The 18,183-nt window shown below is 44.5% G+C and overlaps 1 protein-coding gene across 1 annotated transcript in view; it reads right to left on the bottom strand.

Moving 5' to 3' along the window:
- LOC149743971 (uncharacterized) overlaps positions 1–13,098 on the bottom strand; it is a 37,630-nt gene extending 24,532 nt beyond the window's left edge. Inside the window, exons 1-3 of the mRNA XM_089905931.1 lie at positions 13,021–13,098; positions 11,152–11,662; positions 4,532–4,622 (exon numbers count right to left, since the gene is read on the bottom strand). Coding sequence (XP_089762057.1) covers positions 4,532–4,622; positions 11,152–11,662; positions 13,021–13,098 — 680 coding nt within the window. The remainder of the gene's footprint in view (positions 1–4,531; positions 4,623–11,151; positions 11,663–13,020) is intronic.
- Positions 13,099–18,183: the final 5,085 nt, after the last annotated feature.

An 18,183-nucleotide genomic window follows, 5' to 3' on the forward strand; every position in this document is an offset into this window, starting at 1 on the left:
ACTGGTGGCTGCCAAGGGGGAAGCAGGTGGGAGAGGGATGAACTGGGAGTTTGGGATTAGCAGATGCAAACTGGTATATATAGATTGGCTAAACAACAAGGTCCTACTATATAGCACAGGGAACTATATTCAATATCCTGTGATAAACCATAATGGAAAAGAATATGAAAAAGAATGTATATACATATGTATAACAGAGTCACTTTGCTGGACAGCAGTAATTAACACAATGCTGTAAACCAAGTATACTTCAATAAAAAATAAGTTAATTAAATTTTTAAAAAGATTAATTCCTTCAGAAGAACAAGTACTACACATTCACAAAAAAAGCACCCTTTGAAAGTTTAAATTTTTGAATTTCTTTGCCACTTCCTTAGTCTTGATCATCTTGGACAATATACTTTTAATATTGACTTTTAAAAATAATTGTGTTTCAGTGTTTGCTATCCTTAGAGAGACAGAAACAGATAAGTACAACTAAATACTTATTTTTCAAAAGTCTCAAAAGTATAAGGGAAATGAAAGTAATTATATCTTCAAATGATTTTGGGGTATGTTTCTAATTCCATACTTCTGATGCGATTAAAGATTAAAACTGTATTAAGACATTTGGGACATGCCGCATTGGTATTAAATGAATTTAATTTTGCGTAAAGTGGTAGAAATATTTTCTTCAGCAAACATACCTGCAGATATAAAATCACAACCATAAATCTACAAAAAAGCAAGCTATTGAATGAAATCTGATTGGTTATTTCCCTGCAGTATGGATCTGCTAATCATTTAATTTACTACTTGCTAACAGAAGCCAAAATTTAAATATACATATATATATGTGTGTGTATATATATATATCTTCAATTTTAAATCATTCATATATATGAACAAGTATACATACACATATATAACAATTGTTCATATATATATATATATATATATATATATATATATATAAACAATTTAAAGTAAAGAAAGTACATCTGGTGGCCTATTTTTTCCCCCCGATTTCTAAAGAACACCATATTCTATTCTAGGCAGTGGAATGTCAATCCACCTTAAGGGCTGTTCAATGAGCATATCTGAGAAAGCACTGGTTTAGCCAATGATGTACTTATTGAGGGAGGCCCTAGTGCCACTGTCAAGAGCTTATCCACAGGAGAGATAAGAAGGTACTTGTTTGGTTTGTGAAAAGAAGTAGTGAGGAATGGCAGGTAGCTGCAGGCTGATGACACGTGATGTCCATATATATGTAGAACCAACACGCCCATAATTGCACCCATTTTCCATACCCAAATCCAAAGCCTTTATATCATTAATCCCAGGCAAAAATGGTAAGATTCATGTGTGTTACTATCCCACGGCTTCAAGATGCCTATAAACTCATATGAGTATGTCTTAGTTATATCAGTGGAGGACAAACCAGGCTTCTATCACCAAGCCCCATTCCATAACAGGCAAACCAGTCCAAGACTTCTCTGAGTGCTGCAGGAGAGTCTATGGAAGGGGCGCTCACTCCACTGTGATGCCTAAAATGCCTTTGCACAGAGCAAACATTCAATACATGCTGAGTGAATGAATGAGTGAACTGGTGTCATAAAACAGGCTTATTTCAGGGAAATTCCATTCAACAGGCTGGCATTCCTTCCTACCCATCTTAACTGTTAAGCTTGCCATCAGACAAAAATTTAATTATAAAACGTTAGAGCTGAGGAAATTTTAGAAACTATCTACTCTCCAGAGGTATACAACTTTAATTTAGTGGTAAAAATCACTAGGAGTGATTTAGGAGTCTATCAGACCTGAGTCCAAATTCCACATCTACCATATTTTGGTGAGCAAATAACTACTTCTGAGGCTCTGTTCCATGTATGCATTATGGGATATCATAATAATACATACATTAATTGTATGACTATCAGGGGATGAAATGACACAATCCATTTGCCATGGTCGGCTAAGTAATTTGCACCAAGTAAGCACTCAAGACATTAGCCAATATTAATAGCGGAGAGATGAAAACAAAACTCTGGGACTGATGCCTACCCTAGGGGCCCCAGTGGTCATAATGACTTTCTTCCATTCAGCCTGCTCTCTTCTCACTAAGACTAAGGAAGAGAAGATGAACAAATTAGGAATAACAATTGGAAAATGGTTTTATACTCCCTGAATGAATGGAATTATAATAAAATGATTCATGAGTTCTGCAGAAATATGATGAGGCTTTAGATCTTTATGTTAGTTCTCTACAAAACCAATTTATGGCCCTAAGATGTACCTTCCCACCCAGCCCCATCCTTACCAGGATCAAATATCATTGTAAATGGAAAAGTCAACAACACATAATCAACAAGCTAAGTTACAAGCCAGTGAAGTCTCGGAGGTTTGATAGAGAAAATTCAGATTTATCATTATATGTAAAAATAAGATGATATGAAGAACTCAATCTAAAAAGTATTACCTGGAGATCTAAAATCTCTACAATAGTGCTATAAAAAGTAAAGAGCTAGAAATCTATTTAGATGGTTTTCCTTATAAGAAAGCACTTTCTGTATAACTTTTAATGTACTATTGATGAGAACAATTCAACAAAATTCAAATAAATACCTGCAGATGTCCTACAAGAAGAAGAGAACAGAGTTAGATGTGACAGGGGATAACTGGACTTCAGGATGAGTAAGACCCTATACTTGACCTCAATAAATTAACATGAAATACAGTGGATGAGTCACGTACAGAATGTCAGAATTCTAAAAGGCCAAGCTAAGTACCAAAAGGAACATGTGGGGACTCTTAAGAAGGAAATAAAATATTGGTTAGTTGATTACGAAAAGGCAGAAGGGAGTAGGTTCCCTTTGGCTGCTCTTTGAAGAGATCACTTCCTTTCCCCCCTAGTCCTGAGGCTAGGGTGGCATGGGCAATAGAGGAATGTGGGGACTGAGAATCATTTCTACTCTCACCAGAGTGGCTGGAAGCAGATTTTCTTACCAGGATGTAGTAGTATGCTAATATTTAAGGGTTCTTGAGGTCAGAGAGAAGGGTTTGAATACTCCGGCTCCATCTCTTGCTGTGGGTCAAGTTTCTTACCTTTCCAACACCTCAGCGTCTTTACCTGAAAACTGGGGATGATGATAATGTCTCCCACCTGAGTGGAGTGTGAGAACTACATAATATAGTGCATACGCAGGGCTAAATTTGGTGCCTGGCAAACAGAAAGTGCTCAGTACGGCAGGCGAGTGTAGTGACAATAAAGGCAAAGATGACGGGGGTAGTGCCGGTGTTGCTTCTGCCCCCAGAACAGGCTCTGACTGGGAGAGAGTTAAAGCACCTTTGGGTTCATGGGGGTTTATATATAAGCAACGGTTGATCAATGTGAGCTGGTTGTCCAAATGATTATGTGCAATCTAAGAAAAAAATGGGCCTCGGATCTGCTCAGCTACTTAATAATATTAGCAGCGGTAGTAGTCAAAGAAGCTAAATTTTATTAAGTGTTTATATGCCAAACAACGTGCTGAACGTTTTAAAAGGATTTACTCACTTATTACAACGAGGCTATACACTAGGTTCTGATAATGTTATTCGTCTCTTTCAGATGTTGACTGAGCCTCAGACGGGTTACAAAAGCACCTAAGATCCCGTTGTCAGTACATGACGGAAATGAGTTCAAATCCAGCCTGTCTGACTTGTTCTTAATCACTAAGGTATGAAATTAAGCATGTTGCCCTTTGCCTGATTCTCCTTCTGAGGCCTGAATATTTCACTTAGCTCTCTGAGTGCAGAAGAGAGAAAATTCTCTCTCCTTGACCCAACTTGGCATCAATATCCAACTCCCCTTCTCAAAATGGGTTGCTTCAACGAGCAGCAATGAATGCCGGGGTCGTGGACCAGTCACCTTGATGACTAAGAGTCAGACACTAGGGAAAGAAAATGCTCTGTGACAAACCTACCCTTGTACAGAAACAAGACAGAAATGGGGGAACAGGGCAGAAGATAATGGAATAAGGCATAGGAAAAATAGCACCTGGCATCGTGATAGTAATAATAATAATAGTAGTAGTAGTAATAGTAATAATAATAGACTTTACTATGCTCTAGGCATTGTATTATGTGCTTGGTGTAAGTGACTTCATTTTAACATTGAAAACAAGTCTATGGGGATGAAATATTATTAACATCATTTTATAGGCAGGAGTATTGAGGTTCAGGTAATCAGGTAAATTGCCCAAGCTCATATGGTTAGCAAGTGGAAAGCAGAGATTGGAACCAGCACCTACACTCCTAACCATTATGCTATAACCATTATGCTGAAGACATAAGAATTCCAATGGTCTTTCCCCATAACCCACTCCTGCACTCCAGACTTAAATACTCCAAGATCAAGAGAGAGCAAGCTTGGAGCTGCCACTCTTCAGTGAGTGTCAATCATTTCAAAACAGTGTATTTGCTAACAAGATGCAGTTCTTGTGATAATCTTCTCAACCAGGTATCAAGAAACAGGAAGCAAAGATTCAAGTAACAGTATGTTCCTACTTACGAGGAAGGTGGGACAGCATAGTTGACACTGGGCTTAACTGTTCTGGAAAACGTGGTCCCAGTAGGCATACACGCTGGTACATTTTCCCCACCTACCAAATACAAAAGAATTATTTCATTTCCATGTTGCTCTTCAAAGTTCCACCTCATTCGTGCCTGTCATTCATCCTCTGGCCTCTTCCTGTCTCCATTTCTGTACAGAAAGGTGCTGAGTCTCTGCTCTCGGATACAAAAAGGGTGTGTTAGGAGAGGGAGCCATGGTACCTCAATGTCTTTTTTTTTTTTCACCTTAATTCTATTATGCCAACTCCACTGAACTTAATTAGAGTGAATACAGAATTACACAATTACCCTCTGTTCTATTCTTCAGATGTTATATTTTGATAAAATTTACGACATGCTGCTCTCCCCTTGAACACCAGATGAACACTAGAAATGGATGTGTGTTGACATAAAATCTGTTATAATTACAATTCAAGTATAGCTTACATAATGATAGTGTTAACATAAAATTATAGATGTGTAGAGACAACGTGGTCATGCATTTTTTAGTATAAGCACATGCTTAGACCAATATCTGTTAGCGGAATGAAGATGGAAGAGAATTTTGGTTAAGCCACAAAGGCTGTTTAAGGACTTGCAGATAGCTAAGGGGAACTCAAAGACCAGTAAGATAGTATTTCCCCTGCATTCAATTGCAAATTCAGTTGCAAAGTGAAGGGAAGATGTGTAATTTCCCCTATGGAAATTACAAGACAAGTACATTTTTTCCCTTGAATACCTGGGTAAATGCTTAAATTCTAATGTATATCAGTGATGCAAATTTTCAACTGAGTTTGATAAATCATAAAATAATAATTATACATATATGTATACAAAACTGCATGGAACTAGAAAGTTCAGAATTACTTCTAATTAAAGAGGTACCCTATGGCAACTAACTTAAACCTTACAAAATATGGTTCCAAGTACCCTATCAGAGTGAAAAGTAGGAGACGGAAAGGTTTCTTGTAAATGTTTGTAGTCATGGTGTCTTAACTAAAACTACTGTGTCACAAATACTATTAAAATAATTGTGACATTTTATTCACTTTTACTGCAAACAACAAAACAAACTATAGGTATTTTTTCATTTCAGGTAATTATTTTAGCTAACAGTTATTAAATGTTTTGAGAAGACAGAGTGCTAACTGCATGACTTCATTTTATCTTTAAAATAGCGCTTCCATGTCATTATTCTTAATATCTCCATTGTATTAAAGTGTATCTCTAGTTCAGACCTTTCTTCAGAACTGCAGACTTGTGTATCCAACTGTGTACTCAGCATCTCTGCTTGGACGTCACGAAAACATCTCAAATCTTATACCTCCAAAACTGGTCTTTAATCCCCCAAACATGCTCTACCCCAAACTTTTTCCATCTTGGGTGACAGTAACCACACCTTTCCAGTTTCCCAGGCCCTAAATCTCGAATTCACCCTTGACTCCCTCTTCCTTTCCATTCTTGCATTCAATCTACCACGAAATGCTGTCACAACCTTCCCAATGTGCCACTTCTGAGAATTACCAGCCGCTAGCAGCCTGGTGCAGGCCACCAGCATAGACCTCGAGGATCCTGTAGTTGCCTCCCGAGATTCTCCCTGACTCCACTCTCTCCCCACATCCTCAAGGCCACAGATAGAGTTATGCTTTTCAAACAAGAGACAGTTCATACCACACCTCGGCTAAAATCCTGCCCCTGGCTGCCTACATTTAGAGTAAAAGACACAATGCATGTGATGGCCTCCCAGGACTTACCCAATCCAACCCATCACATATCCGACCTCCAGCCCTCCTGCTGTCTCTTCCTCCCCACTGACTAAGTCAGCCAGGGTGGCCTCCTTGATATTCCTCCAAGCTGCCCGGCATATTTCTGCCTTAGAGTTTGGGGACTGGTTATTCTTGCTCCCAGGGAGTGGTCTCCCCATCATACATTCTGACAACTCCCTCACTTCAAGTCTTTGCTCAAATGTCAACTTATAAAATCCACCCTGACTACCCTATTTAAAATCGGAACCTACCTGTACACTCCTCCAGCACTCCCAACCCAAGCCTCTTCAGTGAGCTTCACATCCTTTTCCTTATCCCGCAGCGCCCGTCAACTTGTGACAAAGCACAGAATTTATTTATAACATCCGTTTCCACACGAGAGTGTAAGGAGGGAGAAAGCATGCAAGAAGGAGCACGCAGGCAAAGGCTCTTGTCTGATTTATTCATTGATACGTCCAAGCATAGAGAACAGGAAGATGCTTGATAAATAGTCCTGAAAAAGATACAGATGAGGAAACTAGTAGTGAAGCTCAGAAAGTTTAAGTAACTTCCTCAAGGTTCTAGAGCTAGAAGAGGGTCACAGTAGAATTCACACCTGGGGATGTCTAACTTCAAATCTCTTAGCCTCTCTGCTATCTTTTTTTTTTTCTTCTTTGCGGTACGCGGGCCTCTCACTGTTGCAGCCTCTCCCGTTGCGGAGCACAGGCTCCGGACGCGCAGGCTCAGCAGCCATGGCTCACAGGCCCAGCCGCTCCGCAGCATGTGGGATCTTCCCGGATCGGGTCACAAACTCTCAACCACTGCGCCACCAGGGAAGCCCCTCTCTGCTATCTTAAGTCCATGCAATTCAGGATTTGTTTTAATCAGTGCCATGGAAATTCTCACTCCACTGAATAGGATCACTAAAGTGTTCTCTGTCTAGATTTATATATATATTTTCCATTTAAACAAAGGAAACAGAAGAGGGGAATTCATCATGGGTTATTGCGGTAGTTTTACAGCAATTTTAGCAATAATGACATTTAAGTAATAGTGATATTTAACGATAGCATAATAATAATAAAATAATAGCTCTTAAATGTATTGAAGACGAATCGCATGCTAAACTCGGTGCTAAAATATATCCATGTATATTTTGTGCAAAATCCTTATGAATATTCTATCAGATGAGCTTTATGTGTAACTCCACCAGGCATACTTCTCTTATTCCGCTTTCAAAGATAAGGAAATTGATGAGAAGTGTGGTAACCGTTTGATCAAGATGAGACTGGTAATAAGTTGTGAGTATGAATTTAAATTCAGGTCTAACTCCAGAATTTGATTCTCAATCCATACATGAAAATTCTGATAATTCCTTTGATAAGGGTATGTTCTCTCCTGGAAAACATCCCCCATTATGTCTGCCTGTGCTCATACCTTCAGAACACAGTCAACTTTGAAACATGATAAAAATGTTTAAATAGTGTGCTTTAATAAATGGAAATATCTTCATCTAAACAATAACACAAAAAGGCAGGCTGAGCCCTTTGAAGTGGCTTCGTTGCTATCTTCCATCCAGAACAAGAGAAGGAATCAACAGCTGCAGAGTAAAGAAAGCATGAAACCCAGAGATGGAGGATTCTGTAAATGACCAATTACAAGACTATTAAGCCACACTTCCACAGCAAGAGGCAAAATATTCCATTAAACTGAAAAGTTTTCTACTGCTAACTCCAAGGCCCACACAAACATTAATGTTGCATTTATTAGGATGTATTTCCTGTGCTCTATCAACTTGACTTTCAGCAACTGTATTAATACAGTCCTTTCGCTTTGCACATATATCTGAATGATGGATTCCATTACTGGAGTTTTGTAGAAAGAGTGGAGTGAATGAAGTAAAGTTTGGGAAGAGCCATCATAATCCATAATGATGGGCACTGAATCAGGACAAGAAGAAACCTCTCTTCTCATTTATTTGAATGAAAATTCTACTATATATTTATTGCCTCTGTACAGGGCCATCTGTTGAATAGTGGAAAACAAGCATCTTTCATTTGGAGGTAGGATTTGTGTGCTCAAGTTTCTATGGGCCTGCAGAATTAATCTTGTTTTAGAAATGAAATAAAATGTAATTTCTTACTGTAAGTAGATGTGGTTAAGCAACTGGCAACTTTGATGTCTTTAAATCACTGCAGTTTCAGGGTAGGCAAATCTATAATTATTTCAAGCACTTCTTTATTGGTGCAACAATTGAGCAGTGTACATAGTGGTCAACAACCTGGGCATTGTCAGACGACTCTAAGTTTGAATCTAGACTTTGCCACTCACCAGCTATGTGACTTTCAGCTATGAGAATCACTTTCTTCAGCTTTGCAGTGTGGATTATTATATGCCCTTTGCAGAACTACTGTAAGAACTAAATGCATATGGGCACAGTGGCTCATAGTAAGGGCTCAAATTAGTACTGTGGTCACTACTAGTAGTATTGAAAAGAAATTAGAACTTCTATTCTCATAAAGTGGGATATGTGTCCCTTTATCATTGTAATTTCGTATCATTTTACTTTTGACCTTATAATTTAATAGCTTGATCCAAGAAACATTTAGCAGTAAATATAATTGAAAGAAGATTACCTGTCAAACATGAAATACTGTAGCATCAAGTGTGCTGGCACAATACTCTTCTCAGATAATTAACCTGTAAAAATGTTATTGTCTTCTTTTTAATTAAGCACATTGAACATATATATTTACTGTGCCAACTGGCAAAAGGTCCATTAATTAATCAGTCTAACTATGTGTTGCATAAACGTCTTCTAAACATAATCGTATATGTATTTTATTTGTTGGGAAAATGTGTTTGAGATTGTTCTTTTCTGCCTATTTAAAGTAAAAGAGGGTGAGAAGTAGAGTTAGGCTTAATGTACTTTGTACTCCATTATGCCATGAAAACGCTTCTGTGCCCTGGAGACAACAACAAAAGATTTGCTTTAATGACAAGAATCAAGTATGTTCTAAAGCTTCCAGGTAGGAGGCATATAGGTTGCAGTTTATATCACAAGTCTTTGCTCTCTCTCTCAACTGCGTCTAGATGGGAAAGATGTGGTCACAAATGCTTCAAGGTGATATAGTAAATGTTGGAAAAGAGGGGGGTAGGAGGCAGAGTTTTGAGTATCTCAAACCTGAGCTAGAAGGATTTTATTTAAAGAAAATAGCGGATATTATTTTTCACTTAAGGAATGCCACTCAGCAAACCTGACATTAATGTAGGAAATTAGCTCTTTTAGCTATGATGCTTTCAAATGCACATTACTGAAAACAAATTCAAAATAGTCAAAGGAAATTTAAAAACAAAAACCAAACAACAACAACCACCTCAACAAACAAGTACTAGAAATTCAGGGATGCAGCCATATTCAGATACAGTTGGATCTGCAAGTTCCAGAGTATCAGCAGGGTTCCAGCTCTCTCTCCATCGCTCAGCCCTGCTTACCTCTGCAAGACTTTATTTTACAGAAAGTCTCTTCTTCTGCTGGATGGTCACTGGGAGTCCCAGAGTCATATCTCCCCAGCTTAGAAATTCCAGAGAGAAAAGACAATTCTTCCATTTTTCTCTGAGAGAAAAGTCCTGGGGAGGAGTCTGATAGACTCACCCGAGGTCAGATGCCTACCCATGAGCCATCACCTGCTTTACTGGAGTTCATCCCCGGGGCCCGTGAGGAGGCAGGATGGCATTATCTGGCAGTTCTCCAAGAAAAGCCTGCTGTTTTTGTAAGATGAAAGGGGAGAGGACATGGATAATGAAACCTGTATCTGCTTCTGTAAAATCCACAGAATCTTACTCCCTGCCCTGTGTCGATGACCATGCAGTAAGCTGACCCAGGAGGTCATTTTGCGCACAACAGTCTTTATATATATGACTAAGGAACACACTGGTAAAAGAATATGGACGAAAGTCTGAGTATGACAAGTCAGCTAGACTGGTATTAACTAAAAAAGCTGTGTGAAAATATCCTGAAAAAGTTGCCCCCAACTCACTCAAAGTCCAAAGTTGGAGCTGGAAATACAATGTCATGGAGTTTGGATAAGAACAGGTTTTCTCCAAGCTGAACTATGACACAGAGATTAGAGACTTCTAGAAACTATACTTTTTCAAAGAAAAAACATCACACGAGAAAAATGAGGCCTAGAAAAATTAAATGACTTAAGCTAATTAATGGCAGGACTGAGACTAGAGTATACTTTGTGTAATTGGCTATGGTCTTTTTGTTTGTTTGTTTGTTATCACTTCAGAACGAGACAAACTTAAAGAAAGGAAACACAACCAAAACTCAGTGGTTGGAAAAGAGACGGATGTGAACGCCATCTTGTTTCTTACGTATAAAGTTACCCCTCACAGTGTTTTGGAGGAGAAAACGCTGGCTCTTCCCAACGTTGGTTAACATACACAAAGATTCCAAAGACAAAACAAGTGCTTTGCAAACAAAGTAACTAGAACCAGCTCAGGCTTCCCCGCGCCAGGTCCTCCGTTCCACGGTCAGAACCACCAACTGTATCCCCCCGGGTAACAAGGTGATTCAGAAAAGCTGGCGCCTTCAGAGAAGGGAGAAAACTTAGCCGGGAAGAGAGTCAGGAGGAAACTTGCTCAGCTTCTTGCTGGGGTCTGAAACGATCCCAATAGAGTCCTTAAACCCCTCAGGTTTCCCCAATCAAGCACCCTCGCCTCCAACCTGGGCCACCCCAGATCTGACTATCAGACGACAGAAGTCTGCGGACGCACGGAGAGCTGACCACCCCACGAGAGGGACCTACGCGCGGCCGCGCCCACTCACCTGCCGCTCCGCGGGAGACGGGAGACCTGCCCGGGGTCCAAGTCCTGGGCGTGGCAGACTCGCCCCTCTCCGGGCCCGACTCCAGCTCACCTCGGCGCCGCCCGCCTGGGCGCCGCCATCTTGACCACAAAGGGGGCCTCGCGCCGGAGGCCCCTGAGCGGGCGCCCTGAGCGGAGCCGGAGCGCCGGGGAGGCCCAGGTCGGCGCCCTACGTCCCCCGCGCGCTCGCGCCCCGTCCACGAGCGACGAGAGTCCCGCACGCAGCGCCCGACCCAGGCTTCCGCGGAACCGGCGCCCCGCGCAGCCCGCACCGCGGCTAAGGCGGCGCCGAGGGCGGCCCGGGCGGAAGAGCGGGCGCGGGGCACGCGCTCGGTAACCTGGCAACGCGGCGCAACCCGGCGTCTTCGGCGAACCCCAGCCCTCCACCGCGAGGAAGCACGGACCCCCGCACCCGCCGCCCAGCCCGCGCCGCCCCGCGGTCGCTCCGCCCGCCGCTGCCCGCTGGCTATGGTCTTTTAAATCCATGATACAACGTCTATATGTAACAAATCTGTTAAACCCTAAATGTTTATGATATTCAAGTAATCCATTATCTGAATTATTCTTGAAGATAAAACATCCAAAGACTTCTTAATTGTATGGGTATACATACATAAAATACACGTGGAGGTAACTTCAAATACAGTATGTGCCTGTCTCTATTCCTTCCCTCTCCGCTCTTCTAAAAAATGCCCCTTTAAAAATTGCTCACTCACCATCTATTAGGTAAATTTGCTGAAACACAGTAAATGTGGAGACAGAAATTGTTATAGAGACTATTCCAAATGGCACTGACACCTGTATTTATGAAATTTTTAAAAGGGTAAGTTAAGAGTTGTTTTTTTAAAAAAAAAAATCCCACTATAGTAACACCACATCATCCTAGGTGCCCAGTTCTATCCAATTACATAAGATGGAGAAAGAGAGAGAGATAGAAACAGAGAGAGGGAGAGAGAGGAGAAAGAGAAAGAAGAAAGGAAGAAAACCAACTACTTATGTATAAAATGTTGCTCCCAAAGTTTGAGATTATACTCAAGCATCAATGAACAGAAAGAAAACACTTACAAATTTACAAATGTATTTCATTTATGGTATGAGGGACACAGGTTTAGATTTGCAACACGCTCCCACAAGGGTCAAATTGACCACTTTTTTCTATCTAGTTGCTCTTGAGAGAACAAAACAATTGAAACAGATGCCATTCAATTCCAAGTCTATAGCTTAGACCATGTCACTGCACACGAAATATTGTTCATTCGGAGTCAGCACATAGCAAGAGTAATTTATACTCTCAGAGTATTTGCTCTCAAGTCAATAGCAGAGAAGCCTTGACTAAAAACGTTCCCATTACTTTCCATTGTAATATATCTTACTTATAGCCCATGAAACAGTGGTCAGGGGAGATTTATTCTTTGGACACCATATTATATAATCTCTCCACTTTAAGCCATCCCCCACTCGGCGATTATTTTTTAAATATGTTACTCGTAGTCAATATTAATTTACATTTAATCTTTCTTAGCATTATGAGTATTATTTTGTACAGGCTCAGAAACAAATCTCCCGAAATTCCTCCCTGATGCTCCCTTCAGGCTGAAAATGCATTGCAGTGTGGCTGCAGTGACTTAATTCTAGTTGGCAGAGCCCTGGCCACACACTAATTTCATTAGCCTCAAACTCCTGGATTTGAAAGATCCACTGAATATGATTCCTGTCCTCTGACACGTCACTTACTAACCAATTCAGTGTGCATACAGAGGAGAGAAAGGACTTGCTCAGCTCTGGCCCACCGGCAGGCAGATGAGAATTCCCAGTCAGAGACACTGTTTACATCTGAGTGGTCATTCTTGCCCGGGTCCTCATTTTCAGGAAGGAACTTCAATCCAGGCTTTGCCGGCAGCTGCAGCATTTGTTACATCCATTACTAGCTCCTTCTTCCTTCCTGCCCCCCAGTGCTTAGCATCCCCCATTTCAGTCACTAAGTCTTCCTTCCCCCAGCCTAGAAGCTTACCTCACCATAACTTTTTATCTCAAATGATAGGTTTGGCACATTCCCCACAGCAACCCACAGGGACTGGGGAAAAGAAAACTCAGATCTCTGGAGAGCTAAGAATTCAACCATTTAGAGAAGTTTCTTTTATACAGGACCGTCTTCATTGAGCTGAACCCTGCAATCCCAGAGAAGATTCACCTACCCGTTCTTTTCCTCTTTCCCTAAAGTGACTGTGTCTTTGAACAATGGGTCTGTGTTCCACTATTCTCTCTATTCATTTTGCAGGTTTACAGAGGCTGGGAAACTGGGGACTGGACTTACATGCCAGGAGCTTCTAAGATCACACGCAAAAATAAGGCTGCGGGAAGAGATTGTTGGAATCTATCTCTGTATATTTGAACATGGGCAGTGGTTAACCAGGATGCTCACACCAAGCTTATATCCAGCTTGCAGCACAAGCTACAAGTTGGTGCATCCCTCCTACTACCAGCCTCTTCTCAATAAATGCAGGTGAAAACTGGGGGCTCTTTTCCCTCAGCTGTTCAATCCAACATGAATAGCTGCAATTTGCAAATTAGAGGAAAATGACAGAGTTTTCTCTGAATGGTTTTGGTCCCAACCCACACTGCTAATGCTGGCATTCAGTTCCTTTCCTTCCCAGCCCAGGGAACGGGGGAACTAAGCATAAGGCAAGCGTTCTCTTTTCTTGCAAGTGCCTCAGATCCACACACCAGAGAAGGAATCAGCTCCCCCTGGAATCTTTTTCAGCAAACACAATCCTTCAGCCTAGTCTGCAAGCTCTCTCTTGACTTGAAGATTTCACTCTTTTTTCGACAGGCAGGCCCATCTGCAAGCTCCCAAGCTCCAAGTGAAGGCACCAAAATAATTTTTAAAATGTCAAACAGCAAATGTGCCTTCAACCCCCAGAGCTCCAGTAAAAACACGGTGAGTTGCGCCTGTGGTTCTCAGGTGACTTCTGGCCTCATCCTCCCTGCAGCGCTGCCTCCTCAGGTTCTCTAGGTTAAGCTCAGAGGTAAAGGAAGTGCTTCTGGGTTTTGCTTACAACAACCCAGGCTCTTCCTGAAAGCATTACCTCAAAGTGAAGGCTGCCCAGAAGCACTTTTGGCCTTGCAAACATCTAGAGGTGACATACTCAACAGGTGCTAGGGATGCTCAGAGGCTCAGAGGGGCCATACCAGGCTGCAGCTTTAGACAGACACCCCTCCTTCTGGCACAAACACAAACTTCATACCCCTGGGTGCTGATGTAGTGACAGCTTGAATCTCACAAGGAGTCCCCTCCAGAAACCCAACATGCTTCAGGAAAGGCACTTGAGAGGGAGCCAACTTTTTAGCTACGGGGAGCATAAGGGTCAGCCAGAACACCTGGAGAAGGGACTAACTGAGCTTGGGTCCTACCAGGCAGGGAGAGAGCTGTGCATTAGGAAAGGATCACTTCAAGACAGAGATGAACAAAAAACTTGGAGATAGGGGTAGAGAAGGAAAAGAGAGGCAGAAATTGAAAGGGAGAACATAAAAACAGAGAGACCAAAAAAAAAAAAAAAAAAAAGCAGGGAGAAAGAGACACAAGGAGAGAGACACACAGGAAGAAAGACAGAGAAACAAGAGAACCCATAGTCACGCATACCCTGAAACTCAATTTCTTCATACAGAAGCCATCCATCTATACCTAGGGCGGCACAGGAGCCGTGGGGCCGAGGCTGCGGGAGCAGGCGGTGAGAGAGCACTGCAGCACCGCCCACGGCTCAGCTGGCTCGATCCGCCGACCTCGCATCTTCCGCCGTTGCCCGCCTGCACCCGGAGCTAGAGGACCGCCCGGCCTTGCTCAGCGCACCCTACTGCCTCCCTCCAGGCGCCTTCTTGTCTGGCTCTGAGAATCGCCCTCAAAACCCAGGACTGGGGTTGGGGGCTGCGTTAGGGAGGTCGTGGGAAAGGATGGGCACAGGGTGGGTGCAGAAAAAGCGACTGTGTTTCGCAGTTAGCATGAGCTCACCTCCGGGCTCTGAGCTGGCAGGAGTAGAAAGCTGATCGCCCGGCTCCTGCCAGTGGCCGGATCGCAAAGGCAGTTTAGACGGTGCAAACAACTGCCCAGAGCAAATCACCTGGGGGCACGTCTGCGGGTGGCTTCTCCCCGCTTGAGGACAGTCCCCACGCCTTCCGCCCCATGCCCTCGCAGAGACAGGTTACAGGTCGGGAAATCCAACCCGAGCGAAATGGGCAATTCACGTCCAAATGTAGGTGAAGAACTAGCCTTCGGTTTAAGAACTGCCTCCCTAAGCTCTTCTCGAAATTTTCCAAGGGAGCTGCAGCTTGTCGGGCGGCTTGGGGCAGGGAAGCTGGGGAGTTGAGAAATGCCTAGTTTCTAGGCGTCTTCTCATCTTTCATATTCCTTGCGCCTAAGTGGCTCTCATAGGAGTCCGGCACTTTTACAAGCCTGTTTTGGAACCATATTTCACTCTAATGCAAACCCATTTAAATCATCCCCTTGTTTTTCGGAGACTGTTTCTTGTCAATGGGGCCATAAATCCAGAAAGTCAAGCCGGATGGAGTGGAGCGCGGACAGGGGAGAGGTGGAAGGGAAATGAATCAAACAGGGAAAGTACCTCCTCGGGTGAGGTGGGAGGGATTCGGCAGGATCTCCAGGGTGGAAATGAGCGAAGGCTGACCAGACCCCGCACCCCTGGAGTCCAAGCCAGCCTTCAGGAAAAAGAGCGCGGGGAGCTACGGCGCGCTCTGCCCCGGAGGGAGCGCCCCCCTACCTGGAAAAGCCTCAGGATGTTGGCTACCATGATGGAGACCGAACTCCCCGAAGCCCCAATCACTCCAACTACTTTCTCGGGCTTGACGAAAACCGGAGGCTCGCCGTTGGTGCAGCGCACTTCGGAGGTGTCCTTCTGGATGAGCGCCTGGACGAAAGTGAGCGACTGTTCGAGCGCATAAGTGTCCCTGGAACAAGTGTCCAGGATCCGCGCTCCCAGCGTCACGTTGGGCAGCAGGTTGGGATCCCTGTTGATCTGGTCCAGGGCGTAGAGCATCGCTTCCAGCCTGTGGATCCCGTTCTCCCTCTTGATGTCGCCACAGGGCACTCCGCTGGGACCCTTCGCGTGCACCGTGAACAGCCCCCCCGAGGGTGACGTCCCCCTCGATCCGAATGGAGTGCGGGGCGTACATCTCCTGGCCGCGCGCCGCCGCCGCCAGCGCGCACAGAAGCACCTCCAGCGCGCAGCAGGGAAACTTCATCAAAGGGCGCGGAGCAGCTTCCCCAGCTGGACCATGCTGCTCCCGCGGCTGCGGTGGTGGCGGCGGCACTCGAGGGGACGGTGGCGGGCTCGCCGGAGTCCTGGCCCCTTGGGGTGAGCTCCTCCGGGGAAGCCCAGGGTCTCCTGCGGGCGAGGAGGGTAGGGGCACCCGGGGAAGGGCAGCCGGCGAGGGTGGGGGGCCCCGCGGCGCCTGCCAGCTTGGGGCGCCGTGCGCTCTTGGGTTCCCCGGCCAGCGCGCCGCGCTCAAGCTCGCGCTCGGTGGCTTGCAGCTCGAGCTCTCCAACAGCCCAGCACTGGGGAGAGAGCGAGGATGCCTATCGCTTTAAACGCGCGTTCGGCTCCCTCTCCTCCTCGGCCCACTCCCTCCCACCCTCGCTCGCTCTCAGGCTCTCCCCACCCTTCCCAGCGCCCACCCTTCCCACGGTTTTGCATCATCACGCAGGGAGGGGCTGCGTGCTGAGGTAAAGGGGGAGGGAAAGGGTGGGCGGCTGTGGGGGGGGGTAGTAACTCCGATTGGGAGTTTCGAGGTCCCCAGGGAATCTGGGGATTGCAGGTCGCAGTCGAAGGCTGAGCTCCTGCTTCGGTCTCACTGTAGAAGCCGCTCGCTCGCCCGCCTGCACCCACACGCACATTCTAGGCACAGGGTGGCATCAGCCCCGGACAGGGCGGTTCTAGCTGGGGCTGACTGCTTCCAACCCTGAGGTCCGGAGCCGGGGCTGTCAGCGCCGGGAGAATGCGAGGTAGTCGAAGGTGATGCCGCCAAGCATGAAGGGTAGTAGGGAGACCCCAGTCTCTACTGCTAATTCGTCTGTGCCAGTTTTTCCTAAGAAAAACACACATACACACAGGAGCCTGATCTATGACCTAAAGAACCTTTACGCAGAGACTTCTCCGGGGCCAGGCACAGGGCTAGCCTGTAGGGAAAGACGCCAACAGGAAATGCTGGGAATGGAAATGCATCTTTGGTCTTCAGGGGTTACTGTGGCCGGAGCCGTATGAAGTAACCCTGGTCTCCAGTAAATCTGTGGCGGATTCGCTCCTTTTCTTCCTTTCATCGCAAGAGATGGAACAACTGAGAACTCTGCAGAGCGCACTTTCTTCTCTGGCGCTGACAGGTGTAAGGCTCCCTCCTACCCATTTCCAGAGATGCTTTTGGGCTGATGTCAGGTTTCCTCGGGCAGGAAATAGCAAGAAAGAGGTGACAGTAGGAGGAGCAGACAGAAATCTCCCCATCGATCCAGTGATCCATTCTTTTTTTTTTTTTTCTGGCTGAAGATTTGGGGGGGGTTGGGGAGTGGAATCAGGATGCCAGAGCAGGTTGTAGTGCAGTTAGGAAGCTGTTTTTCAAAGGTGTCCCCTCCTGCAGGTCCAGCCCAAACTTGGCCCATTAAAGCAACAAGTGGCCCTAGTTCCTACACAAGGAAGGGCAATGTATCTGCCCTTGGTGCCCACGTGTACTGCTTATGGTGGTCTCTACTCTTGCTGAGCCTTTCTGTTGGAGTGCAGGGAAACTGTCTTATACAGAATTGAGGGCGCAGAGAAAACCAAAACAAGACTATACTTTCTGTTGTAATGTTAGTGTACTAAAGAAAAATGTCCTTGCACGTAAACAAAACAACACACACACACACACCTAAAACGTCAGAAGTTGGGAAGTTGGTTGTCTCTTCCACCAACCACCTGTATGACCTTGGCACTTCTGTTCCTGTGCCTGAGTTTTA

The sequence above is a fragment of the Delphinapterus leucas genome, unplaced genomic scaffold (assembly GCF_059928025.1).
Source record: "Delphinapterus leucas isolate spDelLeu-1000000601 "Yukka" unplaced genomic scaffold, BTC_Dleu_Yukka2 spDelLeu_asBTCV2_sq40, whole genome shotgun sequence".
Lineage (NCBI taxonomy): Eukaryota > Metazoa > Chordata > Mammalia > Artiodactyla > Monodontidae > Delphinapterus > Delphinapterus leucas.